Source organism: Orycteropus afer, unplaced genomic scaffold (genome assembly GCF_000298275.1).
Source record: "Orycteropus afer afer isolate SDZICR_OR568_19922 unplaced genomic scaffold, OryAfe1.0 scaffold00250, whole genome shotgun sequence".
NCBI lineage: Eukaryota > Metazoa > Chordata > Mammalia > Tubulidentata > Orycteropodidae > Orycteropus > Orycteropus afer.
The window spans coordinates 3515149-3529616 of NW_006921837.1; the positions used below are offsets into that span (position 1 = coordinate 3515149).

Genomic DNA, 14468 nt, shown 5'->3' on the forward strand with positions numbered 1-14468 from the left:
CAGAGGGAAAAGTACCAATATTCTTGCTTTTAAAGATAATTCCCAAATTACTTCTTAGTTTAGGAAAAAATCTTACTTTTATGTCTACAAAAGAAGTTGCCAGTTTTTAAAAATGGATTATGGTATATAATAGTTTTTTCTCATGGTTTCAAGGAGCCAAGACATACCCTGGTTATTATATCTTCTTTCACAAATACAATTGAAGAATTTTAAAAGAAATATACAGTATATACATGTATATATATATGAAATATATATGTATATACAGTTTGGCAGTTTTCTTACAAAACTCTACAAGTGTGTATAATACTGTTTTCACTGAATATTCCTAAATAAATCATCTGAGAATAATTTTGTTTGTTGAAAAATAGTAACTTTTTAATTCATTCAGCAAACAGTTTGTTGTGTACTTATATGCAAGGCATCACATAAAAGGCAATGGAGATAGACATGAGCAGAGGAGAAGTCCCAACTTCAAGGATTCTAGCAGGAGAAACAGGCAATCCAAACATGCAGCTATAATAAAGCGTTACAAAAGAGAAAGTACAGGGTCCTGTTGTTGCTATTGTTAGCTGCCAGCAAGCTGGCCCCTGATTCTTGGCAAAATCATGCACAACAGAACTAAATGCTTCCTGGTTCTGCACCATCCCCCTGGTCATGACTGGTTATGGATCAGACCATTATGATCGATAGGATTTTCAATGACTGATTTTTGGAAGTAGATTGCCAGGCCTTTCTTCCTAGCCTTAGTCTGGACATTCCACTGAAACCTGTTCAGCATCATAGCAACACACAAGCATTTACTCAATGATGGGTGATAACTGCATAAACTGCATTGGCCTGGCCTCCTGTATGGAAGGCAAGAATTCTACCAGTGAACTACCAGTGCCCCTGCAGGGTCCTATGGTACTGCATAACCAAAAAAAAAACAAAAAACCTCACTTCCATCGCATGTTTCCGACTCATAGCAACCTCCACTGGGCTTCCGAGGCAGTAAACCTTTATGCAAGTAAATTGTCTCATCTTCCTTCCAAAAAGTGGTGCTGGGTTTGAACCATCAACCTTCTGGTTAGCAGGCAAATGCCTTAGGCACTGCACCGTCAGAGCTCCTTATACATAACCAAAGCACTTATAAATTTATAGAGTCAAAGACGACTTCCCAGAGGAGGTCAAATTAAGGCAAGAACATGAAGGATGGGAAGAGTTCGCCAGGAAAGAGTGTCCGAAGCAGATGGAAGGTGGAGAAAGGGAAGAAGAGTGTTACATTATAGGCAGAGGAGGCAACTGGTGCAAAGACTTGGTTGGAGGTACAGAGAACATCTAAAAAGAGTGTGGTTGAGGTGTGGGCTTGTGGGAGGGAGGTGGAAGGAGGCTTTGTGATAAACAGCCATGTCTTTGAGGAGCTTTTGATCTGGTGTGAAGGTAGTTTACAAACATATCAGCCTAAAATAAATACAATATTTAATCTCTCCATTTAGCCCATTTATGCAGATTCTTCAAGGCCAATCTAGTTTTCTCTGTGAAACCTCCCATACCCACTTTAGCTAAAAAATCACTCTAAAATCATCTCTCTTTAAAAAAAAAAAAATCTAATTTTTGAAACATTAGTTATTTCAGAATTTATGCATCATCTCTTTTCAAATATATAGTGAGTTCCCTGAAGGTTCCTCATTGAACCCTGTATATAGTACGAGCTCAATAAGTAGAAATTTACTCAATTGGGATGTAATGGGACACAGAAAAAGAGAAGTTAAAGATGTAGGTCTTGTCTTGTTGTTGTTGTTGTTATGAGTCTCTGACTTATAGCAACCCCTCCTTGGGTTCCGAGGCAGTATCATTAAAGAAGTAGATTGCCATACCTTCCTTCTGAGGAGTGGCTGGTGGGTTTGAACTACCAATCTTCTGGTTAGCAGTCAAGTGCCTTAGGCACTATGCCACCAGCGCTCTCTCCTGTCTGTGATTCTGCTTAACTGCCCTGGGTTAAGGTTTTCTTGTCGATGACAGGATTGGACTCTTCATTCTTGGTGGGGATAGATGGTTAGAAGGATGAATTCACTTTTCAAACTAAACACACACACTTACCCCTAAAATTTCTGCACTTTAGGGGGAGGCCTTCACCACCACAAACCTCCTTTGGTTGCAAGGTGTTGAATAAGAGCTATTGCCGAGGAGTGTGTTGCACATGAAAGGCCCAGAAGTGACAGAAGGATCTTATATGGGCAGTGGGATGGGAGTTGACTTTTGGACTTTTTGTAGTTGACACTAATCAGATATACTATGTTTGACTCCCTTATTTGATCTATGAGTAAAGTTTACAGGCAGCTTAAATCAGTTCAATAAAGAAGGAAGTATATACGTAGTTACTGTGACTCAGGTGAAATTATATTATTGCCTTATTGTGATGAAATGCTTGTTAGCTTCCTGAATGAAGAAAGATGACTGAAAACGGAGAAGAAGCCTTTGCTCCTATAATAATGAAATTTTTTTTTTCTTTTCTATCTTCCTTACTCACTATCAAACAAATGATTTTCCTTTTTTTGTCCCCATTTAAAGGAGTGAGATTATAGAAGGTACACAGAACAATACATCCACTGTAAGAGAGACTATAAGACATGTAAAGGCAGGCAGAGCTGTAGCTTGTTCTTGTTAGGTGCCATCACGTCGGTTCTGACTCATGTATATATAACAAAATGAAGCACTGCCTGGTCCTGAGCCATCCTCATAATCTTGGCCGTGCTGGAGTCCACTGCTGCAACCACTTTGTCAATTCAAGTCATTGAAGATCTTCCTCTTTTTCACTACCTGCTTTACCAAGCATAATGTCATTCCCTAGGTACTAGTTAATTCCTTCTGATAATATATCCCAAGTACGTGAGATGATCCATAGGGTTTCCAAGACTGTGATCTTTATGGAAGCAGACTGCCATATCTTTCTCTGTGCGGAGCAACTGGTGGGCTCAAACTCCCAACTTTCACTTATCAGCTGAGTGCTTAACCATTGTGCCATCAGGGCTCCTTTGAGCTGCAGCTTCTTCTTCTTGTTAGGTGCTGTTGAGTTGTCTGCGGCTCATAGCGACCCTATGTACAGAAAAACAAAACACTGGCCAGTCCTGTGCAAGCTTCATGATCTTTGCTATACCTGAGGCCATCATTGCAGTCACTGTGCCAATCCATCTTGTTGAGGGTCCTCCCCTTTTCCGTTGACTCTCCACTTTACCAAGCATGATATCCTTCACCAGAGAATGGTCCCTTCTGACAACATGACCAAAGTAGGTGAGACAAAGTCTGGCCATCCTTGCTTCCAAGGAGCATTCTGGCTGCACTTCTTCCAGGACACATCTGTTAGTTCTTTTAGCAGTCCATGGTATGCTCAGCATTCTTCGCCAGCACCACAACTCAAAGGCATCAACTCTTTCTCGGTCTTCCTTGTTCATTGTCCAGCTCTCACATGCATATGAGGTGATTGAAAATACCATGGTTTGTGTTAGGCAAACCTAGCTTAGAAGATATTAATTCATTAAGAAGGCCCAAGAGTATTTCAGTTTTATACTGAAGTGATGTTAAAAATGCTAATCCTAAGTCAAAATTTTAAAAGGTTACATTATGCATTTCTGGCAATCATATTTAAAATTGAAGCTTTGTTCTTTAAAAGGGTAAATGATGAGGTAGGTAGAAATTTTGGCTATTCACAATGATTGTAGTCTTTTCTCCAGAGACCACCACCATCAATAATAATTCGTATAATATAATTTGTATAGTACATCAGTGTAAGGGATTGAAACTACTGAGAGATGAGAATTGAATCCAAGAAGCTCTGTGGAGCAAATGAGTCAGTAGCAGTTGAAAGTGATTGAGACTATACTTACTACACTTAGAAGTGCTTAGTAAGATTTCCAGCATATTTGAGGAACCAACAAGGAATACCAGTTTGGTTTGGGTAATTTAAAAGTTGTCAAGTCAGACTTAATTGAGGATGAAGAAAGCCAGAAAATGAATAGCTGCTATTTTAATTGATAAAAGTAATTTAAATTTTTTTTCTTTATTAGTGTTTTAACATGTTTTTAACAATCTGGTGGTAAAAAGTAATTGGTATATGGAGGAAACCTCAAAACATAAGGGAAATATATACATAAAATTCTCCCTAAAGGTAGTATAGAGTAAAAATATTTAGAAAAGTTAATGGATAACATAATACCAGGTTTTACATAAAACTAGCATTTTTAAGTTATGCCTAGGCACTTCATAATGCTGTTATTCCCACTGCCATCAAGTCGATTCTGACTCATAGCCACCCTACAGGCCAGAGCTGAACTGCCCCACAGGGTTTCCAAGGCTGCAAATATTTAGGGAAGCCGACTGCCACACCTTTCTCCCACAGAGCAGCTGGCTGGTTCGAACCACCAACCTTTGGGTTAACAGCCAAACACTTTAACCATTGTGCTACCACGGATCCTCTATAATGTTCTAGATTCGTATAATTACAGAATCTCATGAAAATTCTCTTTCAGGAAGATTCTTCAACCAAATCACTATGTCATCCAACACAGATGTTTCTCTTTCTTCATATGATGAAGATCAGGGATCCAAACTTATCCGAAAAGCTAGAGAGGCACCGTTTGTCCCTGTTGGTAAGCTTAACTGTAACATTCTGATAATCCGTTATAAGCCTGAATACAATAGACATATGATAAACTTGTTCATAAAGCACATTCTGAAAGCCTTTATTTTCAAGTATGTTTTTCTTAGTTGTTGATACATGCTGAGATTGGTATTGACAAAATCTGACTACAAAAATTCTATGTGTATCCAGACTTATTTTACTGATTCTTATTTTGTAGAGTGTAGTGAACAAAACAGTGGATTTGTAATCAGAAGTCCCAATTTTAATCCTGGATTTGCTACCTAGTTAGCTGTGACAGTGGGAAAGTCCATAATCACACTGAATCTTAATTTTTTTTTTTCAATCTAGTATCACTAAAGAAGGATTTTGTAGATAATAAAGACAGCACCTTTGATTCTGCCAAACTCCTGAAACTTAGAAATCATTGTTTTACAGAGTTTAGGTATGTGTTCAATATAGTGCATTTTAATAGGTCTATACACCAGTTTAATCAATTAAACCTAGTGGTAAAAGCATTAAGCTACTGACCAAATGGTCGGTGGTTCAAACCCACCAGTCTCTTCGCAGGAGAAAGATGAGGTAGTCTACCTTTAGAAAGATTTACATCCTTAGAAACCCTATAGGGCAGTTTTACTCTGTCCTGTACAGTTGCTTTTAGTCGGAATTAACTCGGTGGCAGTGGATTTGGTTTTTGGTCTTGCTTTAAACCATGCTTCTTTGAAAATCACTTAACATAAACTTACTTCACCTCTATTTTCTGCACAGTCCTCCTTTTATTCTTCTGATTTTAAGAGTAAAACATGTTTAAGGAAAATATATTTTTAAAAAATGTATAAAGATATAAGCTCAAGGTATAAAAATCAATTGTATTTCTCTACATTAGAATGAACAACTGAAAATGAAATTAAGAGATTTCATTCTAATGGCATAAAAAAGTACTTAGTAACAAATTTAGCTAAAGAAGTACAATACTTGTTAAAACATTTCTGAAAGAAATTTAAAAAGACCTAAATAAATGGAAAGACAGTTCATGTTCACAGACTGGGCGACTTAATATTATTAGAATGGTAATACTGTACTCTCCAGATTGACTTACAGATTGATGCAGCTCCCTCCAAAATCCTAGCTGGCTTCTATGCAGAAATTAACAAACTAACATTCATGTGGAAATGTAGAGGACCCAGGACTCTGTCCAAACAATCTTGAGGAAAAAAGAACACTCTACTTTTCAGGTGCATTGATTTCACCACTGCCCTACTGGAATTGTTCCCAGAGGGCTGCTGTATCTTAACTCCCTATTTTTCTGCTTTGTTCTGTCTGTGTACCAGAAACTTAATATATGTTCATCTTTGAAGAAGAGCTTTTCTGTTTGCTTTGAAATTGGCTTATCAAGTTCTAAAACAAAGCTGGGGGAATCATCTTGTTGGAATTTACATTTAGATTGCATTTAATTTATAAATTTGAGGAGGATGGAAGTTTTGGAATATGATGTGTCTAAACATTTTTATTCAAGTCGTTTGTCTTTAAGTTTATATCTTTAATTTCTCTAGGTTTTGTACACTACTTTTTAGATACTTCTTTTTTTGATTTTTTTGATACATTCATGAAAGTAATCCTTTCTCCCATTGGTTCTAGTGGTTTTCAACTGGTTTTCTTAGATTTTCGCTATATATAAAAAAAAAACTACCATCTAGTTGATTCTAACTCATAGCAACCCTCACTGAGTTTCCAAGGCAATAACTCTTTACGGAAGTACCTTGCCTCATCTTCCTTCTGTGCAGTAGCTGGTGAGGTTGAACCACCAACCTTCTGGTTAACAGTCAAGTGCCTTAGGCATTGTACCACCAGAGCGTCTTAGATTTTTCTCTATAGGCAGCTATATAATTTTCAAATTAATGTTTCTTCCTACATCATGCTTATGCTTTTTTCATGTGTGACTAAATAATCTGGGATCTCCAGGCAATAATAGTAGTGTTTGCACATATCCTTCTCTTATTCTTGACTTTAATGGGAATTTCAACATTGCTTTTCTAGCATTTCAACATTAAGTACAATCTGTATTTGCTATTGGTTTCTGGGATGTACTTTTATTAACACATGTAAGACATTACTTATGTGGAACAAATCATTCCCAAAGTAAAAACCTAATAATCACAGTTGGTGATATTATTCTAATACAGTTTTATAGTTGATAAGTTACTATTTTATTTATCGATTTTGCATCTATATTTGCGATTTATATTAATCTATAATTATTTTCTCATGTTATCTTAATTTTGTTTAGGTATCAGGGTTTGTTTGTGTAGAAGATGTATTGGGAAGCTTGCCATCTTCTTAATGCTCTGAAATACTTTAAATAAAATATAAATTAAGAATGCCCTAAAAATTTATTGTTGTTGTTGTTGTTTGCCGTCGAGTCGGCCCCGACTCATAGCGACCCCTCCTTGGGTTTCCGAGGCAGTATCACTACGGAAGTAGGATTGCCCAACCTTCCTTCTGAGGAGTGGCTGGTGGGTTTGAACCGCCAGCCTTCTGGTTAGCAGTCAAGTGCCTTAGGCACTATGCTACCAGAGCTCCCAAAAATTTATTAGACATTGTTAATAAAATTATTTGAGTCTTCATCTTTTGGATTGCCTTAAATCTTGATTGTCCTTTTCCATGGTTATTGGTACAGTGAGGTTTTTTTTTTTTTTTTTAATTGTGATTTGGATGAAAGTTTACAGAGCAAATTCACTTTCCATACAGCAGTTCACACACATTGTCTCATGACATTGACTACAATTTACCCCAGTGCAACAGCTCCCCTCCCACTTCCTCCCGATAGTTACCTCTTCCCTGTGTCCATCCTTCCATGCACTCTTGCCCCCTGAACTGTCTCCCTGTGCATAAACAGCCCTTCTTTCTCCCATGATTATTCTCTCCAAGGAGTCTATCTACCTCAGGTACATGTTCAACTCATATGCCTGTGTTTTGTTTGGATGGAAGCCATGGGAGTGGGTTCAGTTCCAGAGCTGAAGGGCAGCTAGGGGCCATAGTCTCAGGTTCCACCAGGCTCTATCAGACCAGCCAGGTCCTGGTCTCTTTTTTTTTTTTGTCCCCAAATGCTTTTGAGTTTTGTTCCACATTGTTCTCCTTCTCTATCCAGGATCTCCTATGTACATAGATCCCCCTCTGAGTGGTTGACAGTGGTAGCCAGGCACTATCTAGTTCTTCTGGTCTTATAGTCGTATAGGTTGAGGATTGCATGGGGTACAGTGAGGTTTTCCTACCACTTCCTGAGGTAAATTTAGTGCTTTGTTTTTTCCCAAAAAATCATTTATTTCATCTAGATTGTCAAATTTAATTGACATAAAGATATGCAGAATAATCTCTTATGTTTAGAATTTCTTTACTAGTTGTGGTTATAGCCTCATTCCCATTCCTAATGTTGTATCTTTATTTTCTCTTTTCTTGATTAAACTTCCTTGAGGTTTGTCTGTTTGTTTACTTTGCTAAAAATCAGTACTGGTTTTATTTTTCATTGCTAAGGTAGCTCTGATAGTTTTCTAAAATCTCAGTGTTTAATTTCTGAATCCGATTATTTATTTAGACGTATTTAACTGCTAAGTGGGTAGGGATATGTATGTATGACTTTTATATTTTGATTGCTACATTTGGTTTTATGTTATTACAGTCCAGGAATACAGACTTTTTTGAATTTCAGATTTTCTTTGTGGCCTAATACATGGTTGATTTTGTAGAAACTTCATAGGCATTTGAAATAATGTGTGATCTGTTTTAAATTTAAGTATCAAATTATAGAAATTTAATGTTCAGTTTAATAGCTTTACTTTGATAATTCTTACTCTTACCATTTTCTGAGATACATTTTCCCATTTTTATTATCTTCTAATAGAGTTTGCCTTAAGTTCCTAACAACTTTTGGTTCATTTACTTTATTGCTATATTAATTGGATTAAATATTCATGACTTTTTTATGGATTAACATATTTATGCTTATAAAATGCCTTCGTGTATGACATGGTTGATGTCTTTTACCCAGAAACGTACATTGACAGCAGTTAGTGTTTCTACTTTAGCTTTTTTCTTCTGTTTGTATTGCCTAGCCTAATCTTTGCCCATCCATTTATTTTAATTAATTAATTTATTTATTTTTATTTTTATTGTGATTTGGGTGGAAGCTTATAGAGCAAATTCACTTTCCATAGAGCAGTTCACATATACTTTGTCTCACGGCATTGACTGCAATTTCCCACAATGCAACAGCTTCCCTCCCACTTCCTCCCCATAGTTACCTCTTCTCTGTGTCCTTCCCTCCCATGCATTCCTGCCCCCCAAGGTGTCTCCCTGTGCATATATAGCCCTTCTATTCTCCCATGATTAATCTCTCCAAGGAGTGTATCTATCTAATATAAATGTTCAGCTCATATGCCTGTCTTTCATTTGACTGGAAGCCACAGAAGTAGGTTCAATTCCAGACCAGAAGGACAGCTAGAGGCCACAGTCTCAAGGGTTCCACCAGGTTCTATCAGACCAGCAAACCTGGTCCCTTTTTTTTTTTTTTAATGATTTTGAGTTTTGTTCCACACCACTCTCCCCCTCCATCCAGGATCTCCTACATAGATCCCCCTCTGAGTGATTGACAGTAGTAGCTGGGCACCATCCAGTTCTTCTGGTCTCGTAGTTGTATAGGCTGAAGATCACATGGTATACCAGCTGTTTGCACTGTTTCCATGAATCTTTCATTTTCTTCGTTCTTCTTTGCTCTGGATGAGGAGAGACCCATTGTTACATCTAGATGGCCACTTGCAAGCTTTTAAGATCCCAGTCGCTACTCCCCAAAGTAGGATATGGAACAGTGTTTGTGTAGTATGTTATGCCAATGGAGCTTGATGTCCCCATGACGAGCTCATAGGTCCAACTACTCGCTCCCTCTGGGTAGCTGGCTGTGGTCAAGAAGTGACTACAACCTTGTCCGTTGTCAGTTCTACTACATACCTTGGAATTCTTACAGAACACACAGATACACTTGTAGAAACATTGTCTGCCAAAACCCTATACATGGTCTTGGGCACACTCCCCTCTGCATAGACATACCTAATAGTTCAGCCTGTCCACCCATCTATCCACTGTATATCAATGTTTGCCTTCACTGACAGTTCAGTACTGTATGTGTAAAAGGGTTCACCTTTGTTGTCTGTACCTCCCATGCACCTCTTTATGTCTTCCTCTTCCTCAGTGCCACCTTGTTATTTTCAACTCTTTAGTGTTATTTTAATTAACCTTCCATACAAATCATGTATCTAGGTTTTGTTTTTAACCCAGTAAAGGAAGTTAATCCATTTGCATTTTACTATAACAGTTCTCTTAGTTTTATTTCTGTCATCATACTTTGTTTTCTGTCTCTTGTGTTGTTTCCCACTATTTTATTTTTCTTCTAATGATTTGGAGTTTCTGCCCCTATTTCTGTACTATAAGTATCTTTACATTTTTAATCAGCATGTCTTTTAATCTGTTGCAAATATTAAACTGAATATAAATGCATTCCCTAAATTAAGACAAGAACTTTAATATACTTTCACTACCCAGATGTTTTGTTGTAATAATCATAAATAACTCATTTCCAGATTAATTTTTCTATGAAAACACCTAGTTATTTTCAGGAAACCAGTATAAATTTTACTGGCTTTATTGTTCACCATTATATCTCACATATTATGTTTATTTCTCAAACTGTCCATTTTGATTAATTTGTCATTTGACTAGGTTACTTCCTCAGTTGTTAGGTACCATTGAGTTGATTCTGACTCATATGACCCCATATGACAGAACAGAACTGCTCCATAAGGGTTTTCTAGGCTATAATTTTTATTTCCAAGGAGCTGCTGGGTGGGTTTAAACTGCCAGCCTTTTGGTTAGCAACCAAGTGTTTACTGTTGTACCACTAAGACTCTTTTTTTTTTTTTTTTTTTTTTAAACATAAGTACATGGATGGTAGATTTTTAAAACATATCAAGGTCATATCCACAATGTTTTTGCCCTCGAAATGAATGAAAGCTTGGCTAGGTGTAGAATTCTAATCCTTTTACCTCGGAACTCTTACCATTGATCTATTTACTTTCTCCTGCATGGTGTTTTACTTATAGTCTTCCCAGTACAGTATCTCAAGAGTTAGAAGTACACAGATAAGATTGTCTTTGTTTCTTAGTGATAGTAATATGTAGGATTTATCTGCTATATTAATTGATTCCCTTCAGGGAGAGAAGTAAGTCAGAGAAGAAGGGCTCCTATGGCATTCTTTTAAAGGAGTTTGTCAACTGGCTCCACAAGTCTGCATTTTTTAAATAATTCTGATTTTTCTGGATCAGCTAGTATTTGCTACCAATTATAGATTGTTGGTTCTGAGGGAAAAATTTTAAGAAGCTCAGTTTTTATGATAGCTAATTAATGGTGATAATATAATGGAGAGGACACTGGTGGTGAAATAATTTTGATCTCCTTCCCCATCCCCATGCATCTGACATATTTATGACTGTTTGTTTTACAGGAATGGCGGGGTTTGCAGCAATTGTTGCATATGGATTATACAAATTGAAGAGCAGGGGAAATACTAAAATGTCCATCCACCTGATCCACATGCGGGTGGCAGCCCAAGGCTTTGTTGTAGGAGCAATGACTGTTGGTAGGTTCCTAGAGATTTTTAATTTGTGGTTACCTGTTAATGCATTCTTTACAAACAAAACAAAATAGATGTTTTTAGCTGACCTGTAGCAGTTTGCAAATACCACTTCTATTCATTTTCATATAAAATTTGAATTAATAAGAATAATTCAAGTAGTGATAGTTTTTAGATATAGTGTAAGGATTTTAGAGGAAGAAAGAAAAAGCAAGCCTGTTTATCATTGAGTTTACAGTTTCACTTAAGAGTCTACTTGGAAACAGGGTTGGTGGTAGGATCCAGTATCAGTAATAAATATACAACTGCTATTTTCTTAAGTTTCAAAGTGGAAAAGACTATTTTTTTTTATTGTGATTTGGGTGACAGTTTACAGAGCAAATTCACTTTCCATACAGCAGTTCACATACACTTTGTCTCATGACATTGACTACAATTTACCCCAATGCAACAGCTCCCCTCCCACTTCCTCCTGATAGTTACCTCTTCCCTGTGTCCATCCTTCCATGCACTCCTGCCCCCTGAGCTGTCTTCCTGTGCATAAACAGCCCTTCTTTCTCCCATGATTGTTCTCTCCAAGGAATGTATCTACCTCAGGTAAATGATCAACTCATATGCCTGTGTTTTGTTTGGCTGGAAGCCACAGGTGTGGGTTCAATTCCAGACCTGAAGGGCAGTGAGGGGCCATAGTCTCGGGTTCCACCAGGTTCTATCAGACCAGCAAATCTGGTCCCCCCCACCTTTTTTTTTTTTCCCAAATAATTCTGAATTTTGTTCCACATTGTTCTCCCTCTCTATCCAGGATCTCCTATGTACATAGATCCCCCTCTGAGTAGTTGACAGTGGTAGCCAGGCACTATCTAGTTCTGGTCTCATAGTTGTACAGGCTGGGGATTGCATGGTGTACCAGTTGCTAGGACTAATTATTTTCATGAATCTTTGGCTTTCTTCATTCTTCTTTGCTCTGGACGAGGAGAGACCCATCATTGCATCTAGATGGCTGCTTGTAAGCTTTTAAGATCCCAATCACTATTCGCCAAAGTAGGAGGTGGAACAATGTTTTATGTAGCATGTTATGCCAGTTCAGCTTGATGTACCCTGACTTTGGTCCCGAGCCCAGAGGTTCAACTACTCACTCCCTCTGGGTAGCTGGCTGTGACCAAGAAGTGACTACAACCTTGTCCCTTGTCAGCTCTACTATGCACCTCAGAATTCTTATAGAACATACAAATACACTTGTAGAACCATTGTCTGCCAACACTATACATGGTCTTGGGTTCACTCCCCGCTACACAGACATACCTAATAGTTCAGCCTGTCCACCCATCTATCCACCCGTATACCGTTTGCCTTCACTGACAGCACAGTACTGTATGTGCAAAAGGGTTCATCTTTGTTGTCTGCACCTCCCATGTACCTCTCTATGTCTTCCTCTTTCTTGATGCCTCCATGTTGATCATTCACATTTGGTATATTGCCCTTCTTTTCACCCAAATCAATACTTATCTCTACCTATTGAAGATAGGTTTGAAAGTGGAAAAGATTTTTAAAGTGTAGGTATTTCATGCTTTTATTGGCTTTGTCATTCACCGACTTCATCGGGTATTATGTAGCAAGAATGACTCCTGAAGTTGCCAGATAAATACTGTGTTTTAAAACAAATACTTTTAACAGTATGAGCTAGTCATATTAGCATGGAGGTACCTGGGAAACTATATAAAAGCTTTTAGGAATTTCAATTAAGAAGACAAGAGCATGAGCAACTTTAGTCTTGTTCCCCTTATCAACAGTCCATGCTAGCAAAGGTGCCATTTTAGCCATTTTAAGAACTGTATTTATTTTCTTAATATTGAAGAGAATATCTGAGTGCTTAACTACCATTTTTTTTTCTTTAGGTATGGCCTATTCCATGTATCGGGAATACTGGGCAAAACCTAAGCCTTAGAAGAAAAGATGTTATCTACGTCTTGTTAGTGTTGTTTGATTAGATACCTCATTTTGAGGTTATTTGTTTAGGTTGAAAATAAGTCATTTGATTGGGTACAGACAAGAAAACAGTATTTTCAATACAGGCTTTCTTTATTGCAGGCTTGACTTGCCTGGTGACCAAACTGCTAGTGCCTATTTCACTAACTAGGTCATTGAGGGGAGTCAAATTAGCAAAAAGAAACAGGCCACCCAAATTCACTTTATAGTGATAAAATGTCCACTTCTTAAACTCTTAGGATAAAGTTAGTTCTAAAAAAGACAGCGGTATTGAAGTACTTCCAGTTACTGCAGACAGTCACAGGCTTTGGATGTCATGTGAGAATGCTTTGAACCCCAGGTAATTTAATTTTTTCCTGCCTGCTTATGGACTGGTTGATTACCTTAGTTTCTAGTGCTAGTTGATTCTTGAAGAACCCTTTCAGAAGAGTGGATGAATTATAACATTTTGTCTCCTACAACTGAAAATGTGTGTGTTTAAATTAAACTGAAAAAACTGGCAACAGCTACTTAGCAGTAGTATTTTAGAATTATAAACATGAAACTAACTTAATTATGAATTCCAACTTAGTTCTTTTGTAATTGCACAATTATATTTTTGCTGCTGTCATATTAATTTTTAAATGTCATCTTAAAATAGAAATTGTGTATTTTAATTGCTACTCTAAAGTAAATGAACACTTTCTAAATGTGTGCAGTGTTTTTATTTTCTCTGTAAGGATCATAAATGCTAAAGTAAACACATTACTTATATTGGAGGTGATTAATGATTTTCTGGCCTATTTGGTTGGTCAGACATTATACACAACTTTGAGATGCTAGTGAATGCACTTGTGAAATTCTCTTGTCTAAATTAAATTTACATTCCATGGTAATAACATGGTACACATACTGTTATTAAAGTAAATGAACACATCAGATGTCTTGTGTTTATTTCAGTTTGACCAAAAGAAAAATAAATCATTCCCTGAACTAGCACAAAAATTAAGTCCCAAGAAAAGCGATAGAATGTTTTATACCTTTGTTATCAACCATAGTTAAAGAATATTTACCAAACAAGAATAAAGGCTAACACTGAATGAATACTTACTATATGCCACACAATGCTCTAAGCACTTTTCACATAATGTCACTTAGACTTCCTCACCACCGTAAAGTTGGTCCTCATTTCACGGATGAGGAGAC

General features: G+C 37.2%; 1 protein-coding gene across 1 annotated transcript; it reads left to right on the top strand.

The window, feature by feature from the left end:
• Positions 1–4531: 4531 nt before the first annotated feature.
• Positions 4532–13242, top strand: HIGD1A (HIG1 hypoxia inducible domain family member 1A). Its single transcript, XM_007949682.1, has 3 exons — positions 4532–4628; positions 11169–11303; positions 13193–13242. Exons 1-3 carry the CDS (start codon positions 4532–4534, stop codon positions 13240–13242), a joined length of 282 nt encoding a protein of 93 aa, XP_007947873.1.
• Positions 13243–14468: the final 1226 nt, after the last annotated feature.

What these genes read in the sequence shown, in the direction of transcription:
- HIGD1A (XM_007949682.1), top strand. Translation starts at nt 4,532, where the DNA reads ATGTCATCCAACACAGATGTTTCTCTTTCTTCATATGATGAAGATCAG. An exon ending in GGCACCGTTTGTCCCTGTTG is followed by an intron (nt 4,629 to 11,168) that starts GTAAGCTTAACT and finishes TTTGTTTTACAG; the next exon opens with GAATGGCGGGGTTTGCAGCA. An exon ending in TGTAGGAGCAATGACTGTTG is followed by an intron (nt 11,304 to 13,192) that starts GTAGGTTCCTAG and finishes TTTTTTCTTTAG; the next exon opens with GTATGGCCTATTCCATGTAT.